This window comes from Pieris rapae, chromosome 15, assembly GCF_905147795.1.
Source record: "Pieris rapae chromosome 15, ilPieRapa1.1, whole genome shotgun sequence".
In the NCBI taxonomy this organism is placed as follows: domain Eukaryota; kingdom Metazoa; phylum Arthropoda; class Insecta; order Lepidoptera; family Pieridae; genus Pieris; species Pieris rapae.
In genome coordinates, this window is record NC_059523.1 from 2,069,070 (window position 1) to 2,088,572 (window position 19,503).

The following is a 19,503-nucleotide window of genomic DNA, read 5'->3' on the forward strand; positions in this document are numbered from 1 at the left end:
AAAAGATAAAATTCGGACATAGGGCCTTTTTAGGGCTGCCACAAAAATTCAGTATCCCAAAAATAGAAGGTAAACTCACTCTCTAGCCTGTTCTCTTGTCTCTCCCCACGAGAAACAGTGCCCAAATTGGGAATCAGCAAACTCGTGAAGACCACCAGAAGCGGCGACACTGAAGTAGCCCCACACGTTCTTCGATGAGCGGAAGTTCAACTCTTGGACTGTACCAGACGATGGTTTGAAACCTAAAAAAAAGATGGCGTTGTACATGTGTAAAACACGAAGCAAAACAATGCCATAGAGTTTAGGCGTTCATATTATGAAGTTTTATTGAAGATGTTTATAATATAAGTGTGGTATATCGAGAGAGTAGTTGATCTAAGACAGAGATGCAAACCTGGGAGGTTTTTCATAAATTTTGGGGGAATTAATAAGCCCAGCGGTTTTTAAGAAGGTACATTTATTTAAGGGGAATTTTTTAAATTTCAATAAAAAATAATTACTTAAAAAAATGTACGATTATACACAGTTTATATTCAGCCTCGAACCTAACCAGACTTATAACAAAAATCATAGCGAGACCGTAACTAAAAAAAAATATTTATTTGTGATTATCTGTCAAACCTAGAGCATAATAAAAACTGTACCGGTTATTAATCGATATTTTGGGGTATTTAAAGTTATGGTCATTACTACTCTTGTGTGGTGCATACAATACCACACTGTACCATTCGTCAGGCAAACTTCCATTATAGTATAATAATAAACAAAGTAATATAATTATAAATAAATAATAATTATCTTGAATTAAAAATTGAAAGAGGTAACATTTAAAAATATAATGTCCGTAATAAAAAAATGGCTTTAATACCTTCGTCAGGATTCTCAGAAGTGATCCTAGCGGCAATGACGTGGCCCCAAGGATTATTATAATAATTGTACGTCGCCATCGGACTGTTTTATTATTAAGCTATTGCATAGATTTTATCGCAGGCTTTGAGCACAGCGACCGGATCAAGAAATTCCGTAACGAAAATAAACCTAACACGCGATGACGTAATTAATTTAAAGCGTTGGAGCGGGACAGAAGGCATACTGCGTTTCACATCGGTTTGGCGTGATCGGTGACGTAGCGCGTTAGAGTGGGGCAGGTACGCGTTAGAGAGAAACAAACTATATAGGCGTTATTTAATTAATATCAACGAAAAAATACTGCATTAATAAAAAATAATAAAAAAATGGCTTCAATACCTTCGTCAGGATTCTCAGAAGTGATCCTAGCGGCAATGACGTGGCCCCAAGGAGATGGTCTTTGTACGGGTTCATCGAAATCAATCTGAGAGCTACCCCATGGGGATTCCCCGTATAGGAGACGAATGTCCTTTATCTGGTATAGGGGAAGACCCATAGCAATCTGAAATAACAAAAATATACATTTATATATATATATATATATTTTATAATCATCGTATCGACGAATCTGTTACCGTTTTGTTTCAAGTGACTACTGACATGTAAAAAATATTGTTAAATTAATGATTAATTACAATTTTATTTTAATGCAAAATATCGCTTTTTGATCGCTTGATTCATATAACCCTAACTTATTTAACCTTATAAGGAAGTCAACAGTTAACATGAAATAATAATAAATAGGGAGCCACCTATTAATTTTTATATATTACGTTATATGTTTTTTAATGCAAAGAAGTGTGAATAAATAAATAAATATAATTAGATATTAAAAATAGAATTGTTTTACCTGTAACTGTGCAGCGGGTAGATTGACATCAGCGACCATCTCCGTGCAAGGATGCTCTACTTGGAGTCGAGGGTTCAGCTCCAGGAAGTAATATTGACCCGCTGCTGGGTCGTATAAGTACTCCACTGTACCAGCACTCACATAACCCACCATTTTTGCTAAGCGTACAGCGGCCTGGGAATAGTTCATTGTTTTAGTATATCTTCTGAATTTATGAAGTTTCTTTCCTTCCATACAACACTAGTTTGACTGTCTGTCTATAAAATGTAATTGCTTGCAATAAAATTGAAAACTTAATAACATTTATTTATTAATTTAGGCTTAATTAATTAAATTTAATCACAGTTAGGTAATTGTATTAAATACTTTGTTTGTTTGTTCCCTTTCATAAATCTTTTTGTTATATAATGTATCATGTATTCCATATGTGGCTATATTCTCAGTGTATTTGTTTGCTATTATATATAATTTATGTTAGCTGTAGGAGTACAAAAAAAATCCTGCGGCAAAATTTCATGCCGAAAAATAAAGTTTTTTTATAGAACAGGGGGCAAACCGACGCCCATGGACATTATCAATACCAGAGGGTTCGCGAGTGCGTTGCCGGCCTTTTAAGAATTGGTACGCTCAATAAAATTTAGTAATTATTGAATTGGTCGTGCGCGCCTAGCCTTAATGATAAGAGATATTTAAGTTTTAAAGTTATAGTAATAGTAATAGCCTTTATTTCCAAAACTTAATTATAATAGATTATAAGTTTCATTGATTTTGAATTGAAAAAAAAAATACTTTCACAGTTAGGATTGCTTGTTAGGTTTAGGTCTGTCCACCGTTGGACATAGGCTTTCTCTTTAATGCTATAATGTTGATAATGCCTACAAAAAGGTTTTGGGAAAAGACCATCTAGTTATTATACCTTTTCCATTTCGATGAACACGTCTGGCTTAGCAATGGCGGCAGGAGCTTCTTCTATAATCTTCTGATGACGTCTTTGTATGGAACAGTCGCGGCCGAATAGTGATATCGCGTTACCTGTAAATAAATATTTGCAACTAAATACATTGTTTTTATATGAGTACTTAATTATTATAATAATTGTACGTCGCCATCGGACTGTTTTATTATTAAGCTATTGCATAGATTTTATCGCGGGCTTTGAGCACGGCGACCGGATCCAGAAATTCCGTAACGAAAATAAACCTAACACACGATGACGTAATAAAGGTAAATACGCGTTGGAGTGGGACAGAAGGCATACTGCGTCTCACATCGGTTTGGCGTGATCGGTGACGTAGCGCGTTAAGAGTGGGGTAGGTACGCTTTAGAGTGAGACAAACTATATAGACGTGTTAGTCTGAGTCTGGTAGAGTATTAAAATGATAGTTCGAATTAATATCAAAGAAAAAAATACAGAATTAATAAAAAATAAATAACTATAATTCCACAACTTGATAAATATTGGTATGCAACAACTTTACCGCGGCAGACCCCGGGTGCCACAAGTTTATTTCTTTATACTCTAGGCTCAGAATGTGTTTCGAATAACACATATAGATATGAATACATGTCAAACTGGTATACTCCTTTATATAAGATGTACCCACCATACTGATCAGCCAGTAGTTGTACTTCCAAGTGACGAGCTGACTTCGCCAACTTCATCACGAATATTGGTGAACCAGGTACTTCAGCTTGGACCTACATTAAAAAAATGGTTTTATTTTTATATGCTTATACTAATAAAATGCTTTGACTTAAAAAAAAAATTAATTCGTAATTTTAAAATCGTAAATTTATTTACCAATTTTATTTTTGTATATGATATATTTCAAAATTATGACGTAGTTTACAATTTTATAATAAATGTGTTAAAATAAATTAAGAATTTGGAGTCACTAACAAGTGCAAGTACGTCAATCAAACAAGATTTAAAAAATGCCAGAAACAAAATTTTCATTCAAACCTGTCGGAACATATTGTTGAAGTCATCTGGGTTTTCTACTTTCCTAATACCCTTTCCACCACCACCTTCTGATGCCTTAATCATCACAGGGAATCCTGAAAACATGAGCCTTATATATACCCTAAACATATATTTATAATGAATCATAAATAAAATAATAAAATATAATAATCATAATACTAAAACCAGATAATTTTCTTTGCATGAAGTTTAGTTAAAGACTTATGTTAATACTAAATTTAATCCTAAAACTAATACTTTATACGGAAAATGAGATTTTGTGTAAGAAAATATATATTTTATTTTTATTGTATAGTTTATTAATTAATTTCGGTGTTTGACAATGTTAAGATAAGTCAGGTCATTTTTACTAACTTTTTATTAAACTTTTATTTAAAAAAACTATGTATACATTAATTATTATTTCCCCTTCATGATAAATTCTTACCGATTTTAGTCGCAGCTTGTAATCCCTGTTCAGGCGTACTCACACATCCTCTTGCAAATAATTCTGACGAAATTTTTATTTTCTTTGTGTTGTATTCGGCTTTCAATTCTGAAAGATAAATTAATTTTGATTAATTCAAAGCTTCACTAAACTTCAATAACAAAAAAAATAATATATTGTTAATATTAAAAGGTCTATAGCAGACATTTAATATGAGATAAACAAATTTTTTTCGGCTTTTCTATGACAAATGTCGGTAATTCCGAAGTAAGGGTAATAAAATAGAAACACTACTCACCACTACCACTCCATGGCAGTGTAGGTATATTAGCTGTTTGAGCTACTATGGATGAGGCAATCTTATCACCGAGAGCCCACATAGCTTTCTCAGGTGGACCTATAAAGACTACTCCAGCTCTGTGAAGAAGTTCGGGAAGTTTCGGGTTCTCCGACGCATGGCCCCAACCAGCCCAGACGGCCTAAATTAGAAATATAATTTTTAGCCATATAGTCATTGTTGTTTGATAATGTATTTGTTTATAATTAAAATAATTAGTTCACTTGTATGTACAAGTTCACAACTTATATTGTTTAACGTGCTGTAGCGTTACTAAGTTCACGTCAAATATTGACTATAATAAAATTTGGACAAGTTTTTCGTTTCTATATGTTGCCTATAAAGTGATAATTACTACAAATAATTTTATGCTTTGAATTGATTCTTGTTAGGCTTATTTAAGTAATTTTCTCTGTACTACAGAGATCAATTTAACTGTTGTTTGGTTACTGCCAGTAATCAAAGATTACGTAAGTAATACCTATATTTTGGTGACACAGTCGCATTTTACTAAATACTCGTGGAACTAGTATTTGTAACTAATTTTTTTAAGTACTTGTACTCCTAAGACTTGGTCTGTCTTTAACCGAGTACGACTCACCTTTAGTTAATGGCGAGTTCACGTAATAATAATTGACAAATTATTAGTGAAATTTAATAAAACCTTATTTTTAATCAGTTCAAATAAGCGGAGGTTTTCTCGCTGTGTAAGTATTTTCACGTATAACAGCTAATTGATCATTATTAATATTATATGGCCTTAACGGCCGTTCAAAAATTGCCATAGCGGACGGTATTTCACGTCCACACGGCGGGGTATTGGTAAAGTTTTCAACTAGCAATAATCGCACCTCGGATAAACCTCATTGGTTACGATATTGCCTCTGCGCAAAGTTAACTGTTTTACCAAACTCAATACACTATATACGATTTATACATAACTATATTACCGCGATTCAGATGACAACTAACGCCATCTGTTGGACATTTCAAAAAGTTTGGTAATTTTTTCCAATAATTATACTAGTTAGTTGCGGATTACCACACTTAATACATAGTTGGCGTAAAAATATATTCTAGAGATTATCTTATTTCCCTATCAAGCTTTCTACCAAAATTTTCTCAAAGTTTCAGCATTTTTTAACCATGCACAATAAAATAAAAAAGGGTTTTAGTTCATGTACTGTCAAATTCCATAAAGTATTTCTATATTAACTTTAACATTTACCTGAACTTGTGTCCGAGTAGCTATGTCAACTATCAACTCAACATTGGCATAGTTATTGTTATTAGACCCGCCAGGTACTGGTACATAATGATCAGCCATTTTGATATATTCTGCATTTGCTTTTAAATCTTCTGGTGTTACCTTTAAAACAATGCATACACATATAGACAAGAAGATTCTTGTAATCCCCAATTTTTATCTTACTTTAATCAATATTTTAAAAATTCTATCATAACCTACATTTTTATAAAGATATCATGATAACAATCTCATAAGATAAGCAAATGATTTAATAAATTGCACTTCCTATGAATATATGTTTACTTATATATACTTACCATAACAACGAAGCGCACAGCCCTCTCGTTCTTGAACATTTCGTAGGACCATCTTCGTATAGATCTCATACATTTTACAGCACCTATACCGTTGTTGGCTATTAGAACCTGTAATATGGATGTGTTAATGATTAATTTTTTAACTTTATTTATTACAGTTGCAACTTTTATGCTGGTAGGGCTTCTCCTACACTGATGTTATATTTTATATAATATTCATAACCAGATTAATTTTTTTATAGTTATCTTATAAGATGATAAATATTGACTCACTTTGTTTATTGCTTTTGTTCCTTGAAATCTTCTTACAAACTCCTCTGGTGTAGCTACTGTGAAGTCTTTCTCTTGGAACCGTTGGCTGTGAATCACAGTTCCTTGAGACATTGACGGCCTGAAAGAGTTATGTTCTTTAAATAACTAATACTTAATTAACTTACCTATAAATTTATTAATCATAGGTGTTTTGAAATAATTAAAAGTTATTAAAACAATGAAAATTACTTTGAAGATTAATATAATATTGAAATAATGAGACATTTAAAGTTGTGCAATAGTTTTAGGGCTAACTATCAAAATTCAAGCTTTGACACAATGCCCTAAAATAGTAAGTTAGGCCAAAGCAATTTGTTATATATATTAAAACATTTATTCCTGATTTATACCTGTAACTCATTCTGTTAATGAAGAATATAGACAGATGTTAGAAGGTGAACTGTGTTGAAGTATGGTTGAACTTGAAATGTAAAAAAGGATATAAATAGAATTCAGTCATTGGCATATCTTATTTTGATTATTATCATATCACCTGTGTAATTTGATTGGTTTGATAAAAATCAGCAGTTGAATTAATAATATATAATTGATGAGAGATAATTACTATATAGATAGTTCCATGAAATCTTTAAATGATAAAAGCAGACTATTTATTATATTACATCAAAAACTTAATTGTTGTAGACATTGTACTTTTAAACAGAAATCACATATAAAATATATAAAATGTAAGAAATTTCGGTATTTAGCACACAATTTAAATAACTTTAAATTTGCGAATTATTGAGCTTGGCAAAATTCCTTGGTAAGTTTTGTAGTCAAAATATTTTTTTCTTTAAGCCTCCGTTAATTTATGAGTGATTTCTACAAACACGTAAAAAAGAAAGTTAAAAGTGAAAACTTTATTACGAATTAGGCAATATAAGAATATTCAGCACATTGAAAATGCCTATAAGATTATTAGCTGTTGAAAATGTTCACTGAAAATATTTAGTCAATTTATAAAATATTCAATACATGGAAAATATAGGAAATTTTCTTTAAAAATAATTTTCTAACCTGTAAGCGCTCTCTGTATACAATCCATTCATATTAGAATACATATTTCACTTAACACTTATTAAATAAATAACAAATCAAAGATATAACTCTATAATATAACTAAATTTATAATAAAAACAACAAACATCGATCATTGCTATGCCGATTGGAAATACAGTTTGTTATTATATGATTTGACATATGACAAGACGTAAGGCCCTCCAATCAAAATCGTAGGACGAATCGTATGATATATTCACGCTCTTGCTCTAAAATCATTTGAAAGTACAAGTATAAAAGAGATAGGCTACTTGATGTAAATTAGTTAAGTTTGCAGGAAACTGGAAAGGAATATTAATTGAAATTACGAGTACTTATTGAATATTGCGAAGAGCGATTGTATTATTTATTACAGAGTGTGTGTTATTGCAATAGCTAAGGTTAATTCGATATCGATAAATAATTCACACGCAACAATAACAAAAACGCGCGTAATAAAATATATAAATATAGTATGTGAGAAAATGCGCATGGAATCTACTAGCAACTTACCAATGTCTGTTTTTAACAAACATTATTTTATTAGATACATATTAGAAATATTATATAAATTAAAAGCATCGAAATAATTACAACTATAACTTTTTTTGCGCTGTGTTCGTGCGTGGAAAATTGTTACCTGCAATGTGAAGTGTTTTGAAAAGCCTAGATGTAGTAGAATCTATAAAAAAAAAATACTCAACTTAACGTCAAAAGACGTATTTTAAAAAAGTTAAGTATTTACCTTTTTATGAAATACTATAGATATTTTATAAGAATGTGTTGATTTTGTAATTTTGTAATTTTTTGACGCCAAGTCTTTAAGTTAATAATGTCCCTTTTTAAGGAAGGGGAGGTTCGACACTCCCCTATACTGCTTAGTGCTTAGGAACTCGGTCACATATCTGCCCGATTGCTTGCCTGCTAGGCTAGGATGAAGGAGTTCTTGTTTATAAAAAAATCTTAGGTTAATCATCTCCTTGTCTATGAAAAAAAAGCAATGTGCAGCCAATACAGCATTGTAGCGCTACCGGGATTTATTATTATTTCAAGATATACAAAGCATAGATACATAAAGTGACCATTTATTATTTCACTGAAACGGGACACTGGTTTAATTTATGTCAAATAATAAGTAGTCAATAAAAAAAAACACTATTTTAAAAGTTTATTTAGTTGGCTTAAAAGTTACGAATCACAAAATATAGGTAGGTACCCTTAATGTTTAGTTATATTTATCAGAAGAATTTTGAAATAGCTGGTGGCGATTTCAAGAAATGAAACTCTTGGCACGTTTTTTTACACTATCTACTGCTCAAATTTTTTGCGAGGTTTCTGAATACGACACAATTTTGCGTCTGCCATAACGGGACCCGTAATTGGAAAAAGGGACAGACCCGTTCAAAACGGGTTAAGTTAAGCATACATGACATTTATAAAGTAAATTACTGATTCAATTGATTGTTGTCGTATTATCAGTATGTGTGCGGAAAAATACAGCAATATCTATGTATCATGATGATCGCGAAAATGTTGTAATTTATAATAATATCTATATATGTGCGGCTTAAAGAATGTTCAAGGACCCAGAGCTATTATAACTTTCTCCCTCTATTAATTAATAGAAAAATCAATAGTTTTATATACCATAGACTTTTTTTGACTGGCTTTCGGTACTCGCCTTTTATATGTCATTAATTTGGTTTTTTTTTTCGTTTTTCTTTTGGCCCAGTATAGGTAAGGTATATAACTAAACCACCAAATCACACAACTAAAATGTATTTATTTTTATTCGTTGCATTATTAATAAGAATGTCCAAATTTAATGATCGAACGGTTCTTATAGCTGGGTGTCCTAACCGATATTATATTAATAGTACAAGTAACAAAATTTATCACATTAGTTACCTATTCGTAAGTTTGTGTCACATTTATTTCAGACTAGAACTATTTTCTAGATACTAGTATGTATTGTTTTATTTAGACATTTCAATAAAGTATTAAGCCTGCCTGACTTCAAATTATTCCCCTTATGGTGGGTAATTTTTATTTACTGGCAATACTTATATCCACTATGGCGACGCTCTTATTGGCCAAGAAAAGTATGTGGCATATCGACTCTCAGGTTGACATTTAGATACGAGAGTTATTTCAACATCGTGATGGGCTCGCGAGTGCGTTGCCGGCCTTTTAAGAATTGGTACGCTCTTTTCGATGAAACTCAGCTGCAGGTATTAATCCGAACAACTCCTCTGAACACTCTCCATCGTAAATGCGGTAGAAGATGCAGAGTGACCCCACATCTCTTCGCAACGCTAATCCTATCATTAGTCTATTCTATGAAGATCTTAGTAAATATAATTGTTATTAACCTCCTCAATGAGGCATATTGCTATGACAAAACAAAATTAGTTTACCATCCACTTTCCTGTTTTTCGTCCTCGCTAGACCTGTGTTTAAATAAACCAAATTATATTTTTTATAAAAAGAATTAAATATTAATAAAATAATTATATTACTTATATGTAGTTTCATTTTAGCACATCTTCGATACCTTAAGAATACCAAGGTCAAAGTAAGTATGACATAAAATATTATATAACCGGTTCTCAATACTGTCAATAAAGAAAATCGCAGTGTAAATGATTTGCTTATCAGTGTGAAGGTCTAATTACTAAAAAGTCATTAAACATTTTATTTACTATTAAATAGTTATCTTGAATTTTTTTTTATTAAACTCTATGTCGCCAGGGAACCGAAAACCCCCTTTTTATATATTTTTTTCAGTCAAGTTGAAGTTATCCAGACAGGTACTTTATCATCCTTTATACCTACTTCTACTGGCTCCCTGTTCCCCCTGACAGTCGTTTGGAAACGCCCCAGGTCACGTCAGCTTCCCAACATAGGGTACCAGAGAACACTTGTTACGCTGCCTCTACTCTCTCATTTATGAAGCATTATTTGTGTGATGCACAATAGGCCTACCCTACATTTTATCCAAATCAAAACCTATTACAATTACCGTACATTACAATCTGATTTGTTATAAGAACTGTAATTATTTTCATTTATGTAAATTAAGATTTTATTATGAAGATTTTTTTGCTAAGTAGTTAGAAATTTAATTGACTTACTACCTTATGCGTGGAGTAGAAAAAGCATCGGATTATAATATTCGCGTTTTTCATATCGGTTAAAAAAGTTAACTAAAATATCGTTAATACTTACGTCAATGTGGGCTTTGGTAATCTCAGCAATTTATTATCCTGTTCTTGTTTTTCATCCTCATCCTCATCGTTTGCCTCAGTATCAGCTTGTAGAGTCATTTGAAACTTCTGAACGATCTCACTAGGAATCACATCCAAGGCCTCATCATCATAATTTGTATCATCTGTGGTCGTATCACCAAGTACGAACCGCTTCGATGTTCGTCTCTTCATCATCCCGAATAAATTCCCCACACTAGTTGATATTGATACGAAGGATTCAACCGCAAAATTCATAAATGCATCACTATTTAAAATTCGAATTTAAATTGTTCACTAATCAAATTTCGAACATCACTCATACAAATAAATTAATTTAAATTTCGAACAACAAAGTACATCGAACACTGTAAGTCAATACGCGAACTAACTAGTTACAGGAAAACTATAAGTTAATTTATTGTACTGTATTTCTGAATATTTCATCCAAAAGGCTAGTGATGTCCACACGTCTGTTCGCAACAATGATGTTACTTGAAATACGTGAAGTTATTAATAGATAAAACGCACGTGCGATTCGAATTATTTATATCTGATATTGCAATAATACAATCAACAAAAACACACACCCACTTCGTAGGAGATCAATTGTAAATATTTAAGACACGTCACAAAGTCAGGCATAACTTAAGTTAGCTTACATAATAATTTATATAATAGCGTAATAAAAAGTTATATTTTCATCCAGTGTAAGTATATAATACGAAACGGGCATTTAAATTGTAATATTTATAGATGCTAATATACACATAAACATATAACACAGCTTTGTAAAATAAAAATAAATCACAGATAAAAACCCCCGATTTCCGTAAATCACTCAAAATTTGCGTTTGCGTAAATGAAACATAATATTCAATTGAATCCATAAGGCAAAGCTTTATATAAAAATTGCTTACTTGAGCAAAACCTGGTTAAGTTGATTATGTTTCTAGGTCGTCTAAGATTAGAGTAGTCTTCTAGTCTCCTAGATTGCACATTTAATTTCGTTACACTAAGGCTATACCTATCGCCTGCTTTACTTGAAATTTATTATATCAATTTAGTGGCTCAGAGGTAAAAATGTATATTTTATAAGGTAGGTATATTTTAAACATAGATATTGTGTATATTTTATTATTTGTACGGCTTTATTTACTTTATTTGGTTTATATTGATTATCAAATATGAGTGTTTAGAGCAAGGAGATTGCATTCTATCCGTCGCCAAAAATGGAGGGTCTTCGTAGGGTTTGGTTATTGGGATGCAGATAAGAGATCGACCGACTGTCACGGTCTTCAGATTATGGATTCATTATTGGTTTCGGGCGTAAACTAAATTTGATCAAAGCTAAATCACTACCAATTTCTAGTAAAACGTGTTTTGGCTTTGTGTATTGTCTAAGTGTTTTGTTTTATAATATGTATGTTACTTACTGTAAGATTACTTATAAATAAAGAACTTAAATTTCCTAACTGGAAAGAAGTTGTACCTTTATTATATGTACTTTCTAAGGAACGTGATCATAAAGATTTCTAACAATAATCAAGCTAAAATCTATTATTTTTCCATAGTATGCAAGAAATTACGTAAAGCGAAGAACGCCCAAATGTGAATTAATGCCATTTAATTATTCCAACCTTGATTGTATTACGTAAATTATAATCGTACGTTGATTTTTTCGTTTATACAAAAACTGGTCATCATTCGATTTTACGCACGCAAGATCTTATGAAATTTTTATATATTGGTGACACTTGTTGTCATTGTGTTTGTAATGTCCAATTTAATTGTATAGCAGTCCACAGCTGTTATAAAATATTATATTTATTAAAGACTAAACCACCCTGTGTACTTCATATTATCATCTACATATATTTGGGTCAATTTATTTTTTATTTTTGAAAGCAGACCAAAGAGTCCTACCTAGTAAACCTCATACAACTGTCATAAAACTGAAGGGATCTAGAAATATAGGCTACTATGACAGCCATTTTTATTTAATTGTCTATAAAGACAACTTAGATGAAATATTTCCCAGCTACAATAAGTTTAAAAAAATACTCGTCTTTTTTTCTTTTTTGTTTTTCTTTCCCTGTCTAAACCTTCTCTGAACTTCACTTCTGATCATAATTAGCCAAATCGGTCCAGCCATTCCCGAGTTTTAGCGACACAAACAAATAGCAGTTGATGTGTCTATATACAGAATCTATACATCTATAAACCTACGAATGTCGCGTATTAACTAAAGTTAAACCTTTACGTCTGTTTATTATTTGGTCTTAAAGTCAATATATTTATAGTAATCAGCTTACTGAAATCTAAAATAATAAATCAATCTCATATGAAATCATTGTAAATCGTTTTGTTATAAACGATTTATCAGGTGATTTTGATTAGATTTGTTTCATTAGATATTAAGTTATCTCAGTATTTAATTAATTTAAGCACGTTGAATCTATGAAGATTAACAAAAAGGTATTTAATAAGACGCAAATCTTGCACAGCAACTCCTATTGAGGCTTCTTGAAATAAAGTACTATAGTTTATTAAAACCTGCACCTAGTAGTGCCCCTTGAGGAAAATGCACTGACGTCCCCTTTATTTATTATTATTGTATCTGCTTTAATGTGGTGGTGGTAGAATTACTGTATTTCCACGCAATTGAATATCGATCTTTAATTAACTGTCTAGAGATTAAATTAAATCTCTGATTTAACTACTTTACTGCGACATCTACAGAAGCATTAACTGTTAAATGTTTTCTGTAATACTTTTAGCTACTATGCCTGTTGCGCCTATACCTATTGGTTCTGTTTTTTACAATATACATAATAATAAATCATTTTGTTTCAGAAAGTGGTTAAGTAACATACTGTATATTTGATTGTTATGAATACTGATTATGTTAAAGAATAGTTTTATATATAGACCGGCTTTTTTTGGGTCCTTGAGCTAGCAGAGTCTGGTTAGTTGAGACCGTCGTTCCAGAATCCATTCTTAGAATGAATTCATCTAGTCTTATGTTTCGAAGTTACAAAACAAAATAAATAAATAGTATATTGGAATGCATGAAGGATATTATTATAATGATTAAGTCTAATACGGGATTTTAAAACGGAGACAAATAAGGAAAAGCCTTAGTTTGTTATCTTTCCTCTTGGTTTGACCATTTACGCCTCAAGGATAATTACATTTAAGTTTAATAGGAATCTAAATAATTTCTGCAAAAGTATTTTGTTGGAATACTATATGTATATACTACATATATTCTACTATACATGTTTACGTCACTGAACATCTATAAAACGGCTCGACCGATTTGAATGATTGTTATTGTATGCGTTTGGATGGCGCCCTGGAAAATCTGCCCGGCAGATGGCGCTGTTGTCGGTATCTACAGCAAATAAACAACGTATACATTTGCACGTACACGTGTTCGTAATGAAATTGCTAAACGGCTGGACAGATTTGGATAAAATTTTTGAGTTCAAGTGGAGTCAACAATGATTAACATTATCAGATATATGTTTTGTATGTGACGCAAGTATATATATATAAACATTTATTTGTAAGACCTTTTCTATATAGCTACACTGACTAGCAGCTACGGCTGCTACTAACGTTTTTATAATTTGGGACAGTCTCGAGTCACGGAGGAGTCTCACTTCTTATCGCAAACTTACGTCGTTACATTACAAATAAAAGCAAGTAACAAACATTATAAGGGATGCAAAGGCCTTATTGATAAAAAGCGATCTCTTACAGGCAACCCTAGTAAAAAGAACAACTATAAAAATTAAATACTAGGCGTAAAGTGCATAACCAATTCAACATAATAACACTGCATAATCTAAAATAAATAATAAAAACTAAAAGCTACAAACTAAAGCTTACGGTTGAAGAATTACAATGTGAAGTAAATCTTTTACGAATTTATTATGGATGTGAATCCATTGGGCTGTGATTGCAGAACCAGTCACATTTTTAATCACACATATAATTGTGTTTTAATTTTTGCGTTTGCGTTTAATCGCGGCTAACGCGTATATATATTTACAATTATTTTTTATACTTAATAGAGTTTTATTGAACAGGGGCAAACGGGCAGGAGGCTCATCTGATGTTAAGTGATACCGCCGCCCATGGACACACTCAATGCCAGAGGGCTCGCGAGTGCGTTGCCGGCCTTTTAAGAATTGGTACGCTCCTTTAATTTTTAAGATTTAAATATTTTTAATTTAAAAGGCCCTTGGTTGTTTATGTATGAGTTAAGCGAGAAGGCATGTATTTATAATTAGTAATAACTAACTGTGTTGATTGTTGGAAACAACCTCCAAACTCACAAGGTGAAATTATAGGTTTCATAAATTTATATTTGATTTAAATCTTATCACTAACACCCAATTTCTTCAATGTCAGCATATTAATAAAGGTGTAGATCAGGATAAATATTATTCCTTAAGATAGGTTTTTAATATAGTTTCTTGATATAATACATTGAAAATACTTAAATATAACCCTCAACCATGACTGAATGAATAAAATATAATATATAATATGAAAAAACAAATAAGTTATAGATATATATATATATATATATTATAATATAATAAGTTATAGATATAGATATATATTTACTTTTTATTATATATGCATAATAAAAAGTAAATAAGGAGTGATAATTTATCTGCCGTATAAGTTGTTTGTTTTCTTTAAGCCGATCTCTAGGTGAACAACTCAATTTTATACGAAAACTCGCCATTCAATGTGACCTGAATGCCTAAAAAATAATTAACACAATATCATTACCATTATCTAAATAATAACCAATTAAATGACCATATAGCTTAATGTTTGCCTAATCTTGATTATTACGTCATCACAGATTCTACACACGTCATAAATTATTTAATTAATAGTCGAACAGTGTGGACAATGAGCACTATTATTTTAGAAATTCTTTCTGGTAACTAAAAAAATCCTGATGTAAACTGTCACTTTACGCGCCAAAACACACCGAGTCGTGAGGACCGCGCGACCTCTATGGCATTTACCGTCTAACTGGTTTTTTAAGACACATTTTTCCCGCCAATGGACGCGTATTTAATATTACGAGACTTCTTACGTATACATTGTAGCAATCAAAGTTCCAATAGTACATTCTTGAAAAGACGCCATCAATATGTTTATATTTAGTCTACTTTAAAATGATTTATCAGTTTAAAATATGTCCAAATCAAGAATTTGTTAGGTATTAGGGTGCTAACTGCTTTGTGTTGCATCTCGGTTTGGTGTAACAAAAGACAAAAAAGAGTGTCTATTGACTATTCTATAAGAAATTGTCCGTCTTTTTGTAAATACTTTAATCTATTACTGCTACTACAACTACTTATATTGTGTTATGTTTTTCCCAAACAATATACATATACCCAATATGTATATTGTTTTGTAAAAAAAGTAAGCATTGGAGTAATCTGTAATGGTAGCTAATTTTATTAAAAAAATCTCTTTCGTTCCTATGTCTTAAGCAATAGCATGGACAAGCCTTACTCTAGGAAAATATAACTTTAGTCTAACAATAATTATGATACTTAAAAATTAATAAATGAAGATAAACATTTTTTTTATTAAAACAAAAGGCATTTGGCATATGTGGGATACCTTCAACGCTGGCAACATTTTCTCGTAGTAGGTTTCGAATATTGTAAATACTGTATAGAAATATACTGTTGGTAATAATAATAAGATATATACATTATACTTGTGTAATATCTTAATATACATAAATTACGTGTCACGTTGTTCGTCCGCTATGGACTCCTAAACTACTGAACCGATATTAATCAAATTTGTACACTGTGTGCAGTTTGATCTAACTTAAAAGACAGGATAGCTGACATCTGAATTTTTATCCGCAATATAATTTTATTGCAAATATTTGTTTATTATTTGATACAACTTTAACAGATGGCACTGTGTTAAAAGTACTGACGTTTCACAAAGCTATCTACCTTTCACATAAGTTCTCCTACCGTTTCCCTTGAATAGTTTACTACTTTGTAACAAAAACTTTAACCACAGCAACGCTTGGCCGAGTCTGCTTTGAATATATGTATATATATATATATATATGTTATGTATGTAATATAATATTATAGATTAGATCGATGAATAATTAGCGTTTAGCAGCTAAATATATGGTTACTTAATGATATGGCCGGTTCAGCTCCTTCGTTCAACTCAACACACCTTCATACTTTGTATTTAGATTATTTTCGTCAGGGTTATCCCCCTATTTATTTTGTGATATTTAATAATAAAATAAACTACCTCAGTTTGCTTCTTCTTTCAGCAAGAGCCAGTTGCTGTGCTGGGGTCAACATCCGACGTATACTCGGTGGTGGGGCATTGGGGAAGAAATCTCCTCCCTCATTTGCTGGACCTTCATCCCCAGAGGGAGTTTCATCACCCAATCTGAAGTGAGGGTTTTCATCCTGCGAAAAAAATAAAGTGTAAATATTTTATATGTGTAAACGAATTGCGGCAGGCGCTATTATATAAATATTGATAGTATCCGTTATAAGTGATAGCTGTACTGTTGTATTTTTCAAGACAGTAATTAATTTAAATTCAGCACTTCAAGTTTACGTAAGATACTGATGATTTTTTCACTTATACGCACGTGATTTAATATCTACTTTGTTTTTATACGTTAAATTTTAATGTTAGTAGGCAAAATTTTATCGTATTTTTTATTATTCACAGAATAATACCGCCGCCCATAGTCGAATTGCCAGAGGGTTGGCAAGTACGATTTTTCAAGAATTAGTACGATCAATCTTTTTTTACAAATAGAAACATACCAGTATATATACATATAAATAACCAATGTCGCTACAAAGTTTAAGGTCTGGTACTCATGTTGGTGACAATTTCTAATAGGCACACAACGTCGACTTTTTGTGTATAATCTATATAATGTATGAGCCAGTGTTAAATGGGAACATAGAAGACACAGAAAGTCCATTGGTACATAGATATCGAACATCCCTCAAACCCCGGAACGAGATAAGCACGCCGAAGCCAACGCTTACTTAATGAACAAATCCTATTGAGCACCAAATATTGATAATTGAAATCCAAATCAGGCTTAAGTTTGTGACCAATTCAGTCACTTAAAATCACTTGCGCTACATTAATAGCATTTTTATACATCACTCTAAGTAAACGCTTGGTAAATCTAATAATAGTAGGTATAATGTTGGCGCCTTGTAAATAGTACCGGTGATCGAATAAGCAATATAATATCGCAAGCAAAGTTTTAAAAAATTGTTTTGTATTTCTTTTTAATTATTACTCTGAAGGTTAAGAAAATTGTAAATACTTGATTGTAATCCCTATGAATCCCTTTTAAATAACAAAAAATAAAACCTACATTAGAATTGCCACGTGCCTCTTCCGATTCGATCTTCTCAAAGTTTTCGCTTTCACTTGACGAGCATCGTATCTGCTCCTTCTCTTGTTCCGCCATCTTTTCTGAAACGAAATATTACTTCTACATTAAATTGTAATTCCACTTCCACAGATCCTTGCATAATTAGTTTTTTAATCCGTATATTATACATTAAAAGTAAATTATCAATAAATATTTCTGATGTGCGTCTCTACTGCAATGAATAATAATTTTTTTTTTTTTTACTTGGGGAAATGCTTTGCGCATACCCTTCCGCGGCGCGACTGCTTGGTGCAGAAGGATTATGTGGGACTCGCCATTGTGCATACCCACTAAAACCCCAAGGTGCCACCAACAATCGCCTTATGCGGGATGCGGTAACAGCAGAGCCTTATCCGCTTCCCAACACGCGATGCGGCGCAATGAATAATTAACCTCAACCCTTCATGTATATAGTAATATACATAATAATCAGTCTCAGAGCGCAGTCTTTACAATAATAAATCTTATCTCTTAAAGTTACACTATTTTGCTATGATTATATTAGTAGGCGTTTTTTTACGTATTTAATCTTTTAAATTGCTTGTCTTGTGTGATATTATGGGCTACTCGATTGTTTGGAAGTACCAAGGATCTGGGTTTAGTTTGCATTACCAGTAGTGTATGTAGAAAGTCGAAAACTTAATTTATCTGAAAATATATGTATAATGAATTCTCATGTTCTGTCATTTTCAGACGTGTATATGATTTCTTAGATCTTTATAAGTATCTGATTTCCCTCGTTTTAACATGTGTTGTTTGAGAGCAAAAATAAAACGTAATTGAAATACGGACAGCGAAGATAGTCGAGAAATTCAATAAAGGTGGAATGTGACTCATTTATATGGGTCTGATCAAAAGGAATTCCTTTAGAATTGCTCCCATTCATTCGGCTTACATTCTTACTTACCTACCTAAATACAACACAAGATTATAAGACACCATTTTAAGAATTTATTCTACCAGTCAATCAGTGTAAGTATTCTTGGCTAATTACATAATTGCCCAGCCATGTGCCTCAAAATTGTATTCACTTCATCATTAAAGAAAATATATATATATACTAGCGGATCCGACAGACGTTGTCCTGTCTACACGTCTTTAATTTCAAAATTTCAATTTTTAATAAGCCATTTTGATGAAAATTATTATTCAAATGTTATGACAATATCTAACGATCCAGCACATGGTCACACACGATATAACACAATGATAACAAAACTTTTTTTAAATTTCGGGACAGACTAAAATTACAATTCGAATATTATTTAAAATTTGACACTGCGATGGCGCCGTCTGTCGGATTCAATGTAAAACATTCCAAAATCGACAACAAC

At 31.7% G+C, this 19,503-nt stretch overlaps 1 protein-coding gene and 1 non-coding gene across 6 annotated transcripts in view; both read right to left on the reverse strand.

The window, feature by feature from the left end:
* Nucleotides 1-19,503, reverse strand: part of LOC110994707 (acetyl-CoA carboxylase) — a 58,887-nt gene that overhangs the window by 34,783 nt on the left and 4,601 nt on the right. Inside the window, exons 2-14 of one of the 5 annotated variants that reach the window (XM_022261720.2) lie at nucleotides 18,110-18,205; nucleotides 17,005-17,168; nucleotides 6,347-6,464; nucleotides 6,074-6,181; nucleotides 5,736-5,876; nucleotides 4,469-4,649; nucleotides 4,171-4,278; nucleotides 3,723-3,817; nucleotides 3,364-3,457; nucleotides 2,676-2,791; nucleotides 1,760-1,933; nucleotides 1,249-1,411; nucleotides 80-242 (exon numbers count right to left, since the gene is read on the reverse strand). In XM_022261720.2, coding sequence (XP_022117412.2) covers nucleotides 80-242; nucleotides 1,249-1,411; nucleotides 1,760-1,933; nucleotides 2,676-2,791; nucleotides 3,364-3,457; nucleotides 3,723-3,817; nucleotides 4,171-4,278; nucleotides 4,469-4,649; nucleotides 5,736-5,876; nucleotides 6,074-6,181; nucleotides 6,347-6,464; nucleotides 17,005-17,168; nucleotides 18,110-18,205 — 1,721 coding nt within the window. Of the gene's footprint in view, nucleotides 1-79; nucleotides 243-1,248; nucleotides 1,412-1,759; nucleotides 1,934-2,675; nucleotides 2,792-3,363; nucleotides 3,458-3,722; nucleotides 3,818-4,170; nucleotides 4,279-4,468; nucleotides 4,650-5,735; nucleotides 5,877-6,073; nucleotides 6,182-6,346; nucleotides 6,465-6,735; nucleotides 6,808-7,405; nucleotides 7,553-10,654; nucleotides 11,148-17,004; nucleotides 17,169-18,109; nucleotides 18,211-19,503 lie in introns of those variants that run through there. The other 4 variants (XM_022261553.2, XM_022261638.2, XM_022261802.2 and 1 more) reach the window with 4 other exon arrangements.
* LOC123689849 lies at nucleotides 5,265-5,403 on the reverse strand. Its single transcript, XR_006750722.1, has one exon. It is a non-coding gene; the product is annotated as a U4 spliceosomal RNA (small nuclear RNA).